The 17,214-nt window shown below is 37.1% G+C and overlaps 3 protein-coding genes across 3 annotated transcripts; 2 read left to right on the forward strand and 1 right to left on the reverse strand.

Moving 5' to 3' along the window:
- Window positions 1–7,041: 7,041 nt before the first annotated feature.
- Window positions 7,042–8,304, forward strand: LOC132204610 (uncharacterized). Its single transcript, XM_059633231.1, has 4 exons — window positions 7,042–7,535; window positions 7,588–7,728; window positions 8,031–8,136; window positions 8,186–8,304. The coding sequence occupies exons 1-4, from the start codon at window positions 7,407–7,409 to the stop codon at window positions 8,302–8,304; spliced, it is 495 nt and encodes a 164-aa protein (XP_059489214.1). The 5' UTR covers window positions 7,042–7,406.
- A 1,038-nt stretch (window positions 8,305–9,342) lies between these two features.
- On the forward strand, window positions 9,343–15,505 carry LOC132204611 (outer dynein arm-docking complex subunit 4). Its single transcript, XM_059633232.1, has 6 exons — window positions 9,343–9,426; window positions 10,926–11,122; window positions 14,746–14,878; window positions 14,931–15,083; window positions 15,139–15,285; window positions 15,339–15,505. The coding sequence occupies exons 2-6, from the start codon at window positions 10,937–10,939 to the stop codon at window positions 15,503–15,505; spliced, it is 786 nt and encodes a 261-aa protein (XP_059489215.1). The 5' UTR covers window positions 9,343–9,426; window positions 10,926–10,936.
- Window positions 15,506–15,525: 20 nt separating this feature from the next.
- LOC132204424 (uncharacterized) lies at window positions 15,526–17,163 on the reverse strand. The gene is made up of 3 exons (XM_059632922.1): window positions 16,904–17,163; window positions 16,365–16,532; window positions 15,526–16,306 (listed from the first exon to the last, which is right to left on the reverse strand). The coding sequence occupies exons 1-3, from the start codon at window positions 17,127–17,129 to the stop codon at window positions 15,999–16,001; spliced, it is 702 nt and encodes a 233-aa protein (XP_059488905.1). The 5' UTR covers window positions 17,130–17,163; the 3' UTR covers window positions 15,526–15,998.
- Window positions 17,164–17,214: the final 51 nt, after the last annotated feature.

Genomic DNA, 17,214 nt, shown 5'->3' on the forward strand with positions numbered 1-17,214 from the left:
GGCCGGAAAATGAGTTTAGATGCTTTCGAGCAGCGCGATGAGGACAAGTGCTGTTGTTATTGCGAAAAAATAAATTTCTAAGCGCCTTCTCTGCTCGGCAAAGCAACAACCTCGCCGTGGTGCGCCCGTTGAATTTATATATATAAATAAATGTGTGTGTGAGTGGAGTTTCAAATTAGAGAGAGAAGAGAAAGCGCACGGCGCGGAGGTTTGCAGTGCTGCTTGCTGGCTGCTGCTGCTGCTCTGGAATGATTACAAATTCTCGCGAGGTGCCGTTATGTAATCCCGCAGCCTTACAGAATCCTTGGAAGCGAGAGGAGCGCGAGCCAGAGGGAGAGCAGAGTTGAGAGCAGCAGAAAGGGTCCGGCCGGGGCCACCTCGAACACGGCGGCTAGGCCTCATCCAAAATTTAAGATCAAATTACAAATTTATGCAATCATTTTCTGCATAGACCGAGCTACAATAAAAGTTGATTTTGGAAGAAAAAAAATTGAAATTACAACTACCATTTTTTAAAGATTTAATTTGACTCATAGTCCTTAGTTGAAACACTTATTGTTAGCCTTCAAATTTCTAAAATAAGTTCAAAGATCTTTTAAATTTTATTGAATCCAACAATATTTTGATTTTGAGGCACGCAAAGAATTTTAAAAAAATAATTTTTCTTAATTTAATTGTGAAAGAGCAGCCAAAATTTGACTCCATTTGACTAAAATTTACAGTGCTTTTAAATTATTCTTTGAACAATTAATCGGCGAATAAGTAAATAATAACAAATTATATTATCTATTTTTATTTATATTAATTTTTTTCAAGTTTCTCTTCAAATCTACATTTTGACCCAACTGATTTTAAAGACTTCATTTTTGCTAACAAATTTATTTACTTCTGCTTTGACTCGCCAGGTCGCCAGCTAACATCCCAGTTTTGATTATGATTGGGAAAATAGGTGATTTTCATGCAAAATAGGCGCCTTTGGTGATTATGTTAGATGAGCAAGTAGAAGTAATTAGTTGAAAATATTTACACAAAAACTATTTATTTTTTGTGTGCTGTTGTTATGCAATTCGTTTCAATGGTTACTTCTTTTAATTTGTCATTTGTACGGGGAATTTTTTGCAGCTTACCAGCGATTTTAGTAGAAAAGTGTCAAAAATAAATATTCTCAATTATAACGTGATAAATATGGTAAATTATTAAAAGAGCATTAAGATTTAAAAAAAATCTCTACAAATTAAAAGTGAATTTGAGTTTCATTTACAAGAAGCATTATATCTCTTTAATTGCAATTTTCCCATCACTAGTTTTGATATATCAGCTTTTTCACTCTTCAACATGAGATCGAAGGGGGTAGGAGCAATTTGCTAAAATTTAGAGACGTGTGCCGGTTCGGTTGAAGAAGGTCCCGGCGTGGCTGGGGCTGCTATGTTTTAGGGACGATGTAACGAACCTTACGATGTAAAAGGGATTTTCTACTAAAGCCCTATCATAAACTGAGAGAGAAAAGAGCTAGCGCGCTGCCTCGAACCCAAGAGCGAGAGAGAGAGAACGGCACAGCAGCCCTCTCTCTCTTATTTTGCCTCGGCGCGCGCGCGTTTTACATCTTTTTTGTTTGTTTTCCCGTGTAGTATCTCTCTTAGGAATAAATTTTGATCTTTATTACGAGCTTAAATATTTTAAAGCTCCCCCGGCTCTTTTCAAAATAATATAAATCATTTTGCCCGGGCCTGCCCGCAAATTAAGGCGCCATTTTCCGGCGCTGCGTTTCATTAGGGAATTACCAAGTTGGCCGGATATTTTAATGCGCTGCCCGCCGATCGTTTCTCGCTCACTCTTTCTTTTCCGCCCTTTTCCGACGGGCGAGCGGCAGCGCTTAAATGGCGCGCCGCATGGAAAAATCTCTATGAGCCTTACTGCGATCCTGCTGAGCTCATCTGACTTATAAAGGATCACTTTGCCACTCAACATGGCATTAAAGTACTTTTTCAATAAGACACACTCACACACTTGTAAAGCAGTCTCTAGCCCTTGTCTTAATGGCCCCGTTCCCTGTTTTCTCCACCGCCCCGGAAAAAAGAGTGCCCAAAAAGAAAGAGACATTCCGGCCGGATTTTTGCACTTTGTAAAAGTGTTATCTCTGAGCTTTTCGGATTTCAGACTAAACCATTCTTTGCAAGATAAGGAAAACACTACAGAAAAAAAATTAAAAATAATTCCACCGATGATGGTAAAGAAATTAGACAATATTTTACCAATCTGGAGTAAAAAAATATTAAAAATATTAAAATCATGGAATATCAACAGCAATTATTTTTAGCTTAAGAAGTGCTGGTCAGATTTTTAAAATCTGGATATTGGGAAAGACCAGATCATCTGCTTTTTTATTAGGATAGATTTGAAAAATTTTAATCTAAATTGAAATAAATTTAATTCATTATCTTAACAGCTTTTGCAATATAATAATTGGAGAAATTTAATTTCCAAGTATATCTTCCAAATTTTCTAAATGTTAAATAATTTTCTAATAAATTGTATTAAATTCTTCTTATTATTTCCTTTTTCCGTTATCCTGAGAATTTTCCGAGACTGTAGTTACAAATCTTGTGAATGACACCTTGAATGTGTACATTCGGCAGTAAAACTGGAGAAAAGATCAGCGCGCGCGGAAAGTACAAATCTAGGCGGCAGTGGCTCGGAAGAAGGAGAGACGCGCAATAGTCCATTCGGCGGGATAAAAAATGGGGGTGCGCGTATAGACAGGTTAGTGCTCTCTTCTTTAGTTGGGCTGGCTATCCGCCATATTGGTGAATCCTCGTGTGACAGGTCGGATTCACAGCGTAAGTCAAGTTAAGTCCTCCCGGCTTTGCCGCGTGCTAGTCATTTGATCCGCTTAAGAAAATTTGTGCCACCGCCGGCTGTATTTCTTCCTCCGTCTTTGTCTCTCTCGCAGGTGGAAAAAGAAAGAGAGCGAAAGTGAAAAAGGAAGAAGGAAAGAGAAAGAGAGGCCGGGAAATAAATTATCAGCGACGCCGGTTTACGATTTTCATAATGCCGTGCGATGTTTTTTTTCCTGAAAACAGGAATCGTGGAAACGCGTGGTTATGCAACCTGCACGGCAGGAGTGGTGAGCAAAATGCCTATCTACAGTTCTGCAGGGGCACACGTAGTAATTTATTCAATAAATTAATAATTTAAAACTCTACAATAATTAACACCAGTAAAAACACATTTTTTTTTTAAATTTTGAAAGTTACTTGCAATAAATATTCACTTTACTTCCAGATTTTTATCCAATGAAAAGTTTTCAGGATTATTATTAAATTTTTTTTTTTACAATATATTTTAAATAAATAAAATAAGAAAAAAACCAAACGTTCGAGATCTTATTTAGGTGGAAAATATAATATTTATTTCCGTCGATTTTGGTTTTGTAAAAAATTTGCTGCGGCAATTAGGATTGGCACTGCGGCGGCGCTGCTGCGTTTCTCGCTGCGTGGTGGTTGTTCTTAAATTTAGATGGGTCGGTAAAGGGAAAGAGAGTGATAAGACGCCATTAATCTCTATCGCCGCGGTGACATTGAGAGATGACTGCAGCGCCGGCAACGGATTAAGCCCAAGGTATGCCCTTTTGCCAGACCACCAACACCAACAGCTTTATCTTCATCAAGACAGACATGATGACGACACACAATCCACCGCGACCAGCCCCTTGCTCTCGGCCATATATTATGTTTTATATGCGAGTGAGCTCGAGTCCGCAATGAGAGGAAGGAGCACCGGCCAGCGAAATCGCCGCTGAGGAAGAGGCTAAACGAAAAACTAAGACTAAGAAGTCGAAACTCAACAAATTTGTTATTTCTTTTTATGCCATCACATAAATACGGTAAGTTTTTTAAATGCAAAAAGAAAATTAGAGACAATGATAAAGATTTGAAAATAAAAAATTAAAACTTATTTTATAGAAAACAATTTTCCATATCATTTTTTGAACATTCAAAACTACAAAATCTCCGTGATAGCTTAATAAAAAATTCAAGAAAACCCAATAATAATAAAACATTACCCTTGAAAAATGTTTGTTATTTTCAACCCTCTCTCGTTGTAAAACATTAGAAATCCCACCAAATTTTATTATTTTAACAATTTTCATTTTCAATTTTTAAGTTTTCAAAACTTAGGAATCTCTTATTTTACCACCCAAAGGGATTCAAAACACTTATTAGGATAAAATTAAAATAATAAATTTAATACTAAAATTTAATTTCGCAACTATATCATTTTCTTGTGCAAATTTATTCCATTTTTAAAGCCTTTCAAATTCATAAATTATAGAAAATCAGTAAAATACATAAAATTTGAAAGCGGAAACTTCTTAAATTAGAAGTTTTCGGCCATAAAATTCAAAGGAAAGTTTTGATTTAGCAAAAGGACGTTTCTTTCGACGGTCCCTGCGCTGAAAATATGTTCAGGAAGAAATTTCTCGGTGGCGCCGTTTGCGAAATCCCTCGCGCTCATTACGTTGAGCTCTGTACTTCTGCAGCTCGGCAGCGGCGCCACCTTTCTCTTTTTCCTCCCCGGCTGGAGAACAGGCTGAAGGGCTTACCAGCCAACATTGCTTTCTGCGCACTTAATACTTTATAAACAAATAAAAAGCAGTTTAAGCGATTAAAAGTTTAGCCCCGTGAGCGCGCGAGCGCGTTATTATTACACGCGAATAACAAACAAGTCTTTGAGAAAAACGCTAGCACGAGAGCAGCTCAAGGATTAACGATCGCAGTTTTTGATCAAAAAATGAGAAATGGAAAAAAATTATCAAAGAGAGCGAGACTTAATTCCTTGGACTAATTGTAAAAAGTCCGTCGTTTCTCCTTTTTTTTGTGCCGGAGCCAAATTCATTTTATTGCTCATTTTATCTCCGGGCTGTATCGACTTGCTTTTCTTCTCCGGCGCTCGCTGCTATTTTTCTGCTCCGCTCCTACCCCATCCCTCTTCTTTCGCTTCCCTCTGCCTGCCCTAGCAGAGAAGAGTAATCAATCTTCGTACAGCCAGTCGCAAGCATCCAACATGGCGGCGCTTTTCCAAGGCGGAAAATACGCACAACCCACAGACAAGTCACTTTAACAGCTCGCAATTTTTTTAAATACAAAATTAAAATTTCATCGTGGGAAAATCGGCGCGTTTCGGGAATGCAACGGACGCTTTGCAAATGTTTATTTTTCGCTACAGTTCGGGGGGTTCGTTCGAGTGCACTCTCAAAATGTGTGGCCAAGGATTTACCCGCGTACTCGTCTCAATGTACATAATCAATGAGTGCCAAGCATGTGTGCTCGGAATTAATCCTCTCGTCCATCCGATCGACGCGTCCAATTTGTAACGCGAAACTCGTCTAATCCGAAATTAAATACATTAATAAATTATCTGCCTAAGCATAATTTCTCAGAATACTAATTGTTCATTAATTTTACAAACTAGATAATTTATTTTAATTTTAATCTAACCTAAAAGTATTGAACTTAATAAACCTTCTTCTTGTGTTTTTTTAGGGCAAAACGGGCAACTTTTGTTAATAAATAAAGCTATCAAGAAAGTAAAATGATACAATTTTCTAATGAACAAGTTCATTAAAAATTTGAAATGTTTATTGGGAATTATTATTTTGTTAAGCAAAATTGTTGCTCCGCCTTTAATTTATTAATTTTTAATGAAAAATGTTTTTTACTTATTTGTGAATGTTTTTGGTTCTGATTTAATTAATACAATAAAAATATCAATATTTTTTTCCTGCACTGCATTTCTTTTGTAGATTGCTAACTTTTGTATGTGCTTCAAATTTAGCAATAAAAGAATTCATAAAATAACAATAGAACTAAATTTGAATTGAATTTTCAAAACTGATCAATAAATGAATCTTAAATCTTCATGATTTGATTGTTTCGTGCTAGATAAAACAAATTGATCTTCCGATTTCCTTTCTGTTTAACTAATTTTGACTGTGGAAGAGTTTTACTAGAATTTCTCTTCCTCTCTTGAAGAAACAATTTCAGCCCCGCTGAATTTTCGAGCCGCAGCGCACCGGAAATGTGGAAAACGATTGGAGGGAATGCCTTCGGACGCAGCTGAAGAGAGGGAGGGATTAGCGCAGATGAGTCTGCATGATGAAAAGGGATGTTTGATGCTGCTGCCGGGATTAGCGCAGACGCGCACCACCACCCGTCCACCAACCCCCTCGACAGCGCCAACCCCGGATGCTCTCGAACAGCTCTTCGGCAATATAAATGAGTTTGGCAAAACCACTACCACTGGTGGCAACTTCCCTCGGCAGCGAAATAGTCGGACCAATCTCTTTTACGCCCTCGGATGCACAAACAAAATTTCGATTCTGCGAAAATGGAAATAAAAGATTTATGATTTTATTTTCAACTTATAATCAATTCAGAATAAATTAGAACTAAAAATAATAAAATTTTACAAATTTACATAAAATTAATATAATTTTTTCCATATGTAGGAATAAGAAAAATAAATATAAAAATTAAACTTCTTAATTCATGCATGAAGATTATCCATATGAAGGAAAAACAATTTTAAAATGTACAAATTAAAATTGTATTTTTTAAATATTAAATTAAGAGGAGGAATGCGCTTCGATTTCCATATATATTTTAAAAAAATTTGAAACTTTAAAATTAATATTGTGAAACAATTGAAAGTCTTCACGTTTAAATAGAATAATGATTTTCATTTCCCTCTAATTTTTCAATCTTAATCATTAATTAAGTGTAAAGCTATAATCACTTTTGAAAATAAATTGAACTAAAAAATGCTTCAATTTGAGGGATTTAAAACATTTTCATGTTCATTTAAAGCTATCCCTTGACCCCGCAAACTGACAGAGTGAGCGTTAGAGGGCAACACGGTTCAGTGAGACGATCCGCACAAAGCTCTGGTAGTTACTCAAATCGCCAACTAGAGCTTAACTCGCAGCTATCCTTGAAATTGAGATAAAAATTGCAAAATAAAATTATATAACTGCACAAAATATCCACGTTTTGAATTTGGTGCATGTAAAATTGAACTTCGGAGAATTTTACAATTCAATTTGGTCACTTCCTTCCGGCCTCACAATCACCGCAATTTCTCCCTTTACGTAATAAATATGTGTGTCTGGTTTCAAAATGCGCACAATTCTTCTTGCAACGCTTTTGATGAATGCAAGTTTTGATAGAAATTTTAAAATTTAATCCATCAATTTTCTTTTAGATCCAGCAATTTTTTTCAGAACGTTTTGAAAGCATCAAATTTATATCGAAAAACGACTCAATCAAGTCTGGTAAATTTAAAAATTCAATTTTAATCTTCATCCAAATTTTTTTCTGCCACTAGTTTGGGGACTTGCTAAACGAGACATGCAGTTGAAATGCATGCTAGATTGCTTCCAATTTTCGCACCAAACCTTGGACCAATTTCCGTGCTACTTAAATTCTTCGGCTGGCAACGTGATCCCGTGGCGAAAGTGCGCCACCATTCCCTTCGACGTGAAATATTAAAAATTATTGTGAAAAGGCGAAAAATGAGAAATATTTCCAGAATGAAATTTTCTCCGAGTGCTGCGAGCCGTACGTGTCACCCTTTGACGATCCGCGCGCCCAAAGCTTTTGTCTGGCGTCCATGGCAAGCAGCGACCGTTCCCTGAACGAGGACTGGGTCGTCTCCTCCATAACTAACTATGTTCTCAACAGAGTCTTGCTCAAGAAGAAAAATTCCACTCAAATTGTATTCGAACAGAAGAACAGTAATTTTATAAAATTATTAAAATATAAAAATGTCTGTATTTTAAAAAATGAATGGAAGATTTGCAGTTGAAATTTGAGGAGCAAACTTTTGTGAGTTTACTTTTTGAAATTCAAAACAGAAATTGAATAAATTGTGAATAAAATTTAGTGTTTTACGCATTGCGTTTTGACGCAGCTCGGTTTGGTTGGAATTTTTTCTTTAATATTTTGTATTTTAATTAATTCATTATTAAATAGGTGCGTGAATCAACCAATGAACCTGATTTTGGGCTCATATCCGCATACAAAGGAAAGGCTCAAATCAACAAGACCGACTTTCAGTTTTGTGAAAATTTTATCAAACGTATAATTAAGGACGACCATATTCAAACAATTTAATAATAACATCTTAGGAAGTAACTGGACAGTTGTACAATCCCCAGGACGAGGCTGCAAAATATCTTCCTTGCTGATTTTGCAGTGTCTCATCCAGCAGCACCTTCTAAGGTGCACTGGTGCCAAAGGTTACTAATCAAGTAAATTTTTATTTTTACTTAATAAATAAATTTTTGCAAAAGCTGGACGAGCGAAGAATGACAGAGCAGAGGAATTGTGTTCTAATTTGAACTTCTCCATTCAAAAGCAAGACCTTGAACGCTGTAACATCTTTAAAGAAAATAATTAAAAATTTTAAATACTTTTGCACGCCCTTTTATTCCTGAAAAATTTTAATTTGAAACTTTCGGAATTTCAGGTACAAAACAAAATAATTTATTACTGTTTTACATTTTCAAATTTCAACTTGAATGAAGCTGCACTTAATTTCTCATTAAATTATATAACAGGATTAAATTACGAGGCGCTAAAAATTTAATCAGTATTGCGAGTTGAATTGCCTGCGCATTATTACTTATGCTCAAATTGTTACCAAGAAGGGGTGTGAAAATCAATGAAGGGTGTTGCGGTCAAATTAAAAGTTTGCGCTTTGATACTGGGGAGTTGCGGCGATTTGCCTCTTCGCGTGTCGCCGCCAAATAAAAACCTGCAGCACAAAAGACGCACCAAAGAAACAACGTCGCTTTTCGCGGCAAAAACTTTGTCGATTTGGGAACGTGACGAAATTTGATTTCTAATTCCACGTATTGGAAGGAAAATTGCATGATAAAATTGGTCACAAAACAAAACATACTAAAATAAAACAGCTAAATTCAAAACTAAATTATTAAAAACTTTCAATAATATTTTTTAATTTAAATTTTATCTGCGAATTCAGCAATTTTGTTCAAATTTTTAGAAATTCTTTAAATAAGTCGGCTAAATTAAAAAAAAAAATCAATTTTTAAATAGTTAGACATTTTATAAATAAGCAGTTAATTTCAAATATTGTCAAGCTTTGAAAAAGGGTGTGAATAATTCAACACCTGGCATCAAATGACAAACACAATAAGGTTGTTGTGGGGCGCATGCGATGCGAAAATTTGTAAATAGAACATGTGCGCGGCGAAGAGAAAAGAGAGAAGGGACTTAATCAGCAAGGCAGCGGCGGCAGTGCGTCCTTTGACTTGCTTGAGGAGAGCCACCCTAAGTGGTGGGAACGGAGCTCGCAGAGGGTGACTTTGTCGCCACAACAGAGACGGACAAATCGGCAGGTTTTGTAAGTGTTTTACGCCCCAGTAAAATAATTAAAGAGCCTTCTTTTAAAAAGACAAAATTATTTGTGAATCTTAATTTTCATTAAATTGGTAATTTTTTTGGCTCGACATAATTTCAAACAGCTTTTTTATTGAAGATTTAAAGTTAATCTTCATTTTCATTAAGAAAAATAGTTAATATTTTACAGATAGTTTTTCTGTGGGCAACATTCATAAATATCCGCAGCTAAAATTAATTAAAATTTCACAAAATATTGAGATAATTTAATTGGAAACATTTGGATATTCTGGAATTCTTAAATTCCATTTTATGAATTCTTGTAGTGCAAGTTTTTGGACAAAAAGTACAGCACGTTTTTGATCACAAGGTCAAATTTACTACATGTGTGTTCTTGATCTTTGCTATTTCGAGGCTTTGTGTATCTTTTCTTGTCACGAGACGAATTTTTTAGGGTGTAAAATGCAGGTGGAAATGGCGACACGTCTCACGCAGGGCGCTTTATGCGGGAATCGATCAGGGGCCATTTAATTTTGGCACTCGCTTCTTACAACGTGTATTTTTGTGCCTTGTCACGGTCAATCACTTTGGCTTATTGAAAAGCTCTGCACGCTTTAGAAATATATTTCATTAGATCCAAAATTGGTAAAATTTGAAATATTTTCTTTTATGTAATCCTTGACGATTTCTTTCGGTGTTACATTTCAAAAGTCTTGTTTATTTTATGGTTTTGGGACAATCCAAAGTTTTATGCGACATGAAAAGTTTCCTTTCGAATTAACTAGATTGTGACTTTTGTATTTTTTTTCACTGCGTCACCCGCAGCTTTTTGTTCCGAGTCAACCCCTGTAAAGCAACTACCCCAGTGACATCAGACTTTCTTTATTTCCATGCCACTGAAACGTGAAGCAGCTCGCGTGTGCACTTGGAATGCGCGTCATTAGCATTTGATTGCTCTATTTTTCCTTTAATTTCCAAGTGAGCACTGCAAGGCACCGAATGGACTTTTCTGTTTGTAAATAATGCAAAGAGACAGCTAATTTGATTACAGACCAAAGATATACTTACATAATTTGATGGAAATTTCACAATGATCCTAATCTAGTTGATATCACAAGTATTAAAAGTCTATGACTTTAATTTGATATGATATGAGTCAAGAGTATTTGAAAGCAAAGTGATTGAAGTTATACTTCATTGGTGGATAAAAATAGATTTTACAAGAATAAAAGATTTGGATTATTTCAAAATCAGAAATAAATAGTTTCAATGATGTTTAAAAATAGTTTTCTTTAAAAGACAGATTTCCCCTGCAGACTATCAGGGAAAAGAATTTAATTGAATTTGATACAAAAAAAAGTTATTGTCAAATTTGATACTTTGGTCCAGCAGTAACTCAAAACGTAAAAATATCTGTCACATTTTTTTAAAGATAGATAATTTGATTGTGTATTTTTCTTTTACCTCAAAGTTTAAACATTTCTTTTTCTACTTTTATCTCAGGTCAAAAAAAAATGGGAGTGCCCCGTGGAACCAAGAACCAAAACCAGCCAAAAGTGGTGCCAAAGCCCACGAAACAGCAGCGGGCCGCGATGAGGGAAGAGCAGGCGGCCCAGGCGGAGAGCAGAGTCCGCTACGACGAGGCCACCAACCAGCTGAAGAACGGAAACTACCAGAAAGCACTCGACGGACTGGAAAGGGTGAAAAGATCTCCCTATTTTAAATCAATCTTATCAAGAAACTCTTGCAAAATTATTTTGATTAATTCATTGATGTTGTGATGAGAAAAAAAAACAATTAATATACTTTTACAGAATGGACTTGCTTATTGAATTGTAAATTATGGTTGGTTGGAAGAAACTATAATATTTTTTTTTGCAACGAATAACAAAAAGATTTTGTTTGATTGAAAAAATTATATAAAAAATTCTAAGATAAATTAAATAAAATTAAAATGCTTGGATAAGTCTAAATAAAATAAATTTATTTTTAATTGAATTAAATAAAAAAATCTATTCATTCCAAGTTCTTGAGAAACAATGAAGGAAATATTAGAAATTTTTGTAAATTTTAAAAGAAAATGTTTTTCTTAACAATATCAATTTTGAAGGAATTCGCAAAATTAATTAGCAAATTTTAAGTGCCATTTTAAACTTTCATAAGTCCATTGGCATTGAATTTTCCTTACTTCATGAAAGTCACTCCAATTTGTTGAATATTGCTAGATTTAAATTTTTGTTTATTTGCATATTAGGCTTCTTTTTCTTTGATTTTTAACTAGCAAATAATATCAACCCTCCGATTTAGTCACGTTATTTACTTTCATCACAGCATGGGCCGTCGCCAATGCGGAAAAGCATCAATTTTGGCGCCCTTTCGTGTTGTGCTCGGTGTGAAATTGTTGACCGCGGTCGCCATAGAAACTCGCGATCAGTGCCGCTTTTCGCACCCAAATATTCAATTTTCGCCTTTTTCTCAACAAATTCCACGACGTCGGGTGAGTTGGTTAATCCATATCGCAGAAACCGAATAATTAGCAGTGAAGATTCGAGATCGCGTGACTTTCGCATAATAGGGACGTCGCTGCCTCGCGGTTTGTCGCCGGCGCGGATCATCTTCTTTGATGCGAGCCCCTTTTGTTTCCCTGCACGGTTTGTTAAAATGCCGTGTGCGACTAATTGTCGTTAAAATAATCTGTCCTGGCACGGCCAACTACCACCGCGACCGCCCCAGCACAGGCATATCTTAAGCGCGTATCATTATGAGAGACGATTTTTTCTTCGTCAAATAATACGACTTGCCTTTTTATTGATCAGGCAAATGCGCCAGCGCCCTATTATATCAATATTAGTTTAGAATGTCACATAATAATGCTAAAATATAAGCTAAATTTATTTTGTTAAAAGTCTCAGAACTGAAAAATATTTTAAGCAGATTAAATTTTCTATTGCCAGTTAAAAAATATACGCATCGAAATCAATCAATGAATGGAGAATAAATAAATCGAAATCATAGTTAAACTACTTTAAAAAGGTTTTAAAAATATGAAGTACCCCATAAAAATTAGATGAAATTAAAATTCAAAGATAACAGTCGAGGGGGATTTCATGAAAAATTGAAAACAAGGAACCCGGTTTAAATTTTTTCAGAAAAAAATTTGCATTGAATTTTTAGTTTTACAAGTGGGCTTTTAGGAAACATATTAACATACCATCTGCATAATTACATGGGACGAAAATTTAATGATGACTAACAATAAGACACCTAAATTTTATAATTAATTGGAAAAATCCAGCTTAAACATTGGGCAACTTATAAGTTAATTGATTTGATCAATGTTTCTAATGGTTTTTATAGATATTTAAGTTTCATTTTATTTCAAGACTAATTTAAGCCCATTCATTCTGCTTGAATTAAAAAAAAAATTACTTGAATTACTTTGACGTAATTTTGAACTAAATTAACAATAATAATAAGAAGGCACATTTAATCGAAGTAAAATTGGAAAATTCTTTTAAAACAAACCGGCAGCTATTTTTTAACTAATCTCAATTCTGGAAGTTTCTATACCGTAAATAACGATTTCCAAAGCGTTTGTTGAAATTTAGTTTTCATTGTTGTATTGATGCCAAGCCGAGTTAGAGTATCACAACAATCACAGAAAATTTTCATTATTGCGGGGCTTTCTGATTAACTTTTGTTGTGATGGCTGACGGAAAATTTTCAATTTTAGTGCATGAAGAATAAAAAAAAAATCGAATAAATAATCAATATATTGAAATTATAATTTAAAATCACAAACAGACTCATCAACTTTTTTCAAGGAATAAAAAGCAGAAATCTGCAATAAAAAAAAAAAAAAAAAAAAAAGCGACAAAAAACACAGCTCATCATGCAAAATTTTTAAAGTTTATAAAATTATCCCGAAAACGTTGCATTTTTTAATCTCAATTTTATCAAAATTTAATTAATTTGGAAATTTTGTTAACGTCCTCTGCTTTTCCTCCTCCGACGATGCTTTTTGGTCCGATACAGAATTATGGAGGCCTCAGCAGCAGCACCGGCGGCCGACTCGCTGACACAACGGGCCCGCAGCATCCTCTTCACTTCTCGAGAGGCCGACTACATGCAGAGTTTCATCAGGGTGGGCGACGGCGCCGACGACGGCGCCGCCGTCTCGCCGGGCGTCGACGAGCAGCGCACCAAGAAGAGGCCGAGCATCGTGTTGCCGCTGCCGTTGAAACTGCCCGACGGCCGCGGAACGGCCGCCGCAGAGACACCAACCTCAAGGCGCACCCTTCCGACGGGCGGCGAAGAACGCAGGTCGTCGCAAGGGTCGGCGCCGCTGCCGTCGGCGCAGCAGACGCGCAAGAACACGTCGTTCGCGCAGATCAGCAAGGACATCAAGATCCGCCGCATCCAGCAGCAGCAGCAGGAACTGCAGATGCTCCTCAGGGAAGAATTCTTTTCAGTCTAAAGTCCAAAATTTGAAAAGTTCACACCACACATGAATGTCGTAAATGACAACAATTAATGTTTTTGCACAACTGTCTCAGGTCTCAGATTCTGATTTCTGATTGGTCGATTTGCTGATTCGAGAAATTCAAGGGCGAGTGTATTGAAAGGAGGGGATTTTCTCAAGAAAGTTGTATCGTTTTGAGAACAAGAATTGCTTAAAAATGTAAAATAATTGAACCAAAGATGATGAGAATCTCATTTTCTATTGCTGATTTTTCTCTAATTTCTTAATACTGAATCTTCAAACAAATTTATCATTTTTGCCTCCTTCATAATACTCTAAAGGGTGGAGGGGTTGGATATTTCCGCGAAATGAAAAAGGCGGGAGGAGAATTCGAGCGTGCCCTGATTAATTATATATACATAATGCACACTGCTTTTGTGCTTTTAATGAACTTCATTATGCTTGGGAAATACAGACAAGGCCGTCGTTCTGGCAAGGGGGACAGCTACTTCCGCAGGGGAGAAGAATGTTATACGGACAAGGACAGGGCGGCCGCCGTCAATATGGGCAACCGAGACATCAAGTTGAGCCTCAAATTGAAGCGACGCCAGGAACGGAGCAAGGCGCTGCAGATTCCCGAGCAGGCCGATCCGAGCACCTTGCTGACCTTGGGAGGTCACGAGATGAAGGGCGGTGACCTGAAGGTCGCTCTGGGGTTTGTCAACAAGGTATATTAATGGCAAAAGGAATTTTGTAAAATTACAGGAATTAATAATATAAAATGCAAGAGTTTCTTGAATAAATTTGGTTGCTAAATGTATTATTATGAAAAATGAAAATAATTTAAATATTTTAATTAAGGCATTGGAGCTCCAACCACATGACAAGCACGCCTTGGTCGCTCGTAGCAAGTGCCACCTTTTGCTTGGACTGGCCCAAGAAGCCCTTCAGGACGCAAACGCAGCTCTGGCTTATGACAAGCACTTCGTCAAAGGTTTAATAATTTTAATGTTTAAATTTTTCCATCCATCAATTTTTATTCATAGCAATATTTCAAAAAGCAGAGGCGCTTTATCACTTAGGCGACTTTGAGCACAGCCTGATGTTTTACCACCGAGGACAGCGCTTGCGACCTGAGCAGGCTGGCTTTCGACTGGGCGTGCAAAAGGCTCAGGAGGCAATTGAGAACGCCATTGGAAGTGAGTGTAAAATAAAATAAAATTTAATTATTGACTGTGCCTTTTTTAATTTAAGGCTGCAGGGATAAACTAGCTCTCCTTTCATCAAAGTACGCAGGAGATTTGGATGAAAAGAATCAGAACAAAAGCAACTCCCCTGCTTCGGAGGAGGAGAGGAGCGAAACTAAAGAAAATAACAATTTAAAACCTGCAACCCCATTAAGTAAAACTGGGTTCTGATAATTCATCCGATGTATTTATTATAATGGTGTGTAGGAACAAAGTCTGCTGCCAGTGGGACAGCAAAATCGACGCCGTCCTCGGGGAAAAGTAGGACTTCTTCCTCTACAGCCAGCAAACAACCCAGAAAGAAGCAACATCTCTTGGGCCAGCTCAGCGTGGACCGGGAGTATCTGGAAAACCTCCTCCAACATCCAGGTTGAATCATTAAAACCACAGCGTATAGCTTAATTTTCATGATTATTTCTTTTTGCACTTTTTATTGCAGATATAAAAGCTTCGAATCAAGACTCGGTGAGTCACATTTCCACGCACGCAGAGGAAGGAGTTGCTTTTCTGAAACGAAGACAAGAATTCTGGCGACAACAGTGCCCGAATTTCAGCAAAAAATAATATAATAATAATACGCAGGTATATATGCACTTAACTTTGGGCAAATTTGGCAACATATTTATTTAGCACGCTCATGTACACAATAAATTAGGCAAAATAAATTAAAACTCGTTAAAGCGTAGAGAGGAATTTCATGAAAAAAAAGAGAGCAGAGATTTAAAAAAAAGGCACAGAGGAAACTAGACTTGAGCAAAGAGTTTGTACTTCGCTGGGCAATATCATCACAGCATATTTGATAGCAAGAGAAATAGGGAGGAACACAGTATTCGAAGATTAGAGTCAAGAATTAAAGTTTTGGCAAGTTCAAGGCTTGTGGGCGCTGTAGGGCAGCTCGATGTTGCGCGCGTAGTGGCCGTGGCCTCCAGTGCTGTGGTGCTCCTCGTGAGAGTACGAAGGGTGGGCGACCACCTCCACCGTCTTGGTGCTGTGCTGGTTGGCCAGCAGCTTTTGCAGACCAATCAGAGCCGACAGTGCCAGGGCGATCTTTCCGACGACCAGGGCCTTCAGGGCAAGGAGGGCGATGGCACCCAAAACCAGGGGCACCAGGGCCACTGCCTTCAGCTTCAGGGCAAGGAGGAAGGGCAGAAGGAACTTCTTTTTCTTCTTACGACCTAATTAATAATTTATTTAGCTAAAGAGATGTAGGGAAATTTCGAAAAAGAAACTAACCTTCCTCGATGGAGCGTTTCAGGTCGGAGATGGTATCGTCAGGTACTTTGACCTGAAGGGTGTGAGTGCTGAAAAACCTGGCTACTCTGTCAATCAGCAAAGACTCGACGTGAGCTTCAGGGTTTTCGTCGTTGCGGGGAATGTCATTGACCTCCTTGCCAGTTCGTTCTGGGGAAAAAGTGAAATAAAATATAAGATAATAAATTTTTAATTTAATATTTAACTAAAGAGATATTAATCGGCTAAATTTGAATTTATAATAAAATAATGAATTAGTTGTTTAACTTTGTGTTAAATTAAGACAAAGGAAAAAATCTTTTAATTTAAGGAATTGATAAGGGAAAACAATAATATTTTTACCTTTAGCAAGATTAATATAAAGAGTCTCAGTCAAATTTTAGTTTTTCGTTTACTAGTTTCTCTTACGTAGTTAAATTTAAATATCAAATTACCTCAGTATTAATTTTTTTCCTTCAATATATTCTCAGAATATTTTATAATTTAATATTGAATTGCGTAAAAATTCCTAAAAAGCGTACCTGAGGGGTTGGCAGTTTGCAGAAGGGTGACTCCGCTCAAGATGGGGATGTCGCCCTTGGAAAGTGCGTCGTCCACAAAGTTGAGCGCTCTCTGCTTGAGGCACATGGACAGGTCCTGAGGTCCGCACGCCTGGACGAAGCGGTAGGCGGCGTCGAGAGGGTCCTGGGCCGCCGCGAGGGCCGCCAGGGTCCCGAGCAAGAGTAGTGTCGCCGCGTGCACCTTCATGTCGACTGAATGGCTGCAGAGGGGTCTGCTGCTTTTTATCCGGGCACGCCTCGGCCCGAACAGGATGGACCTGGATGTGTGTCAG

Source organism: Neocloeon triangulifer, unplaced genomic scaffold, assembly GCF_031216515.1.
Source record: "Neocloeon triangulifer isolate White Clay Creek 2 clone unplaced genomic scaffold, ASM3121651v1 ptg000022l, whole genome shotgun sequence".
In the NCBI taxonomy this organism is placed as follows: domain Eukaryota; kingdom Metazoa; phylum Arthropoda; class Insecta; order Ephemeroptera; family Baetidae; genus Neocloeon; species Neocloeon triangulifer.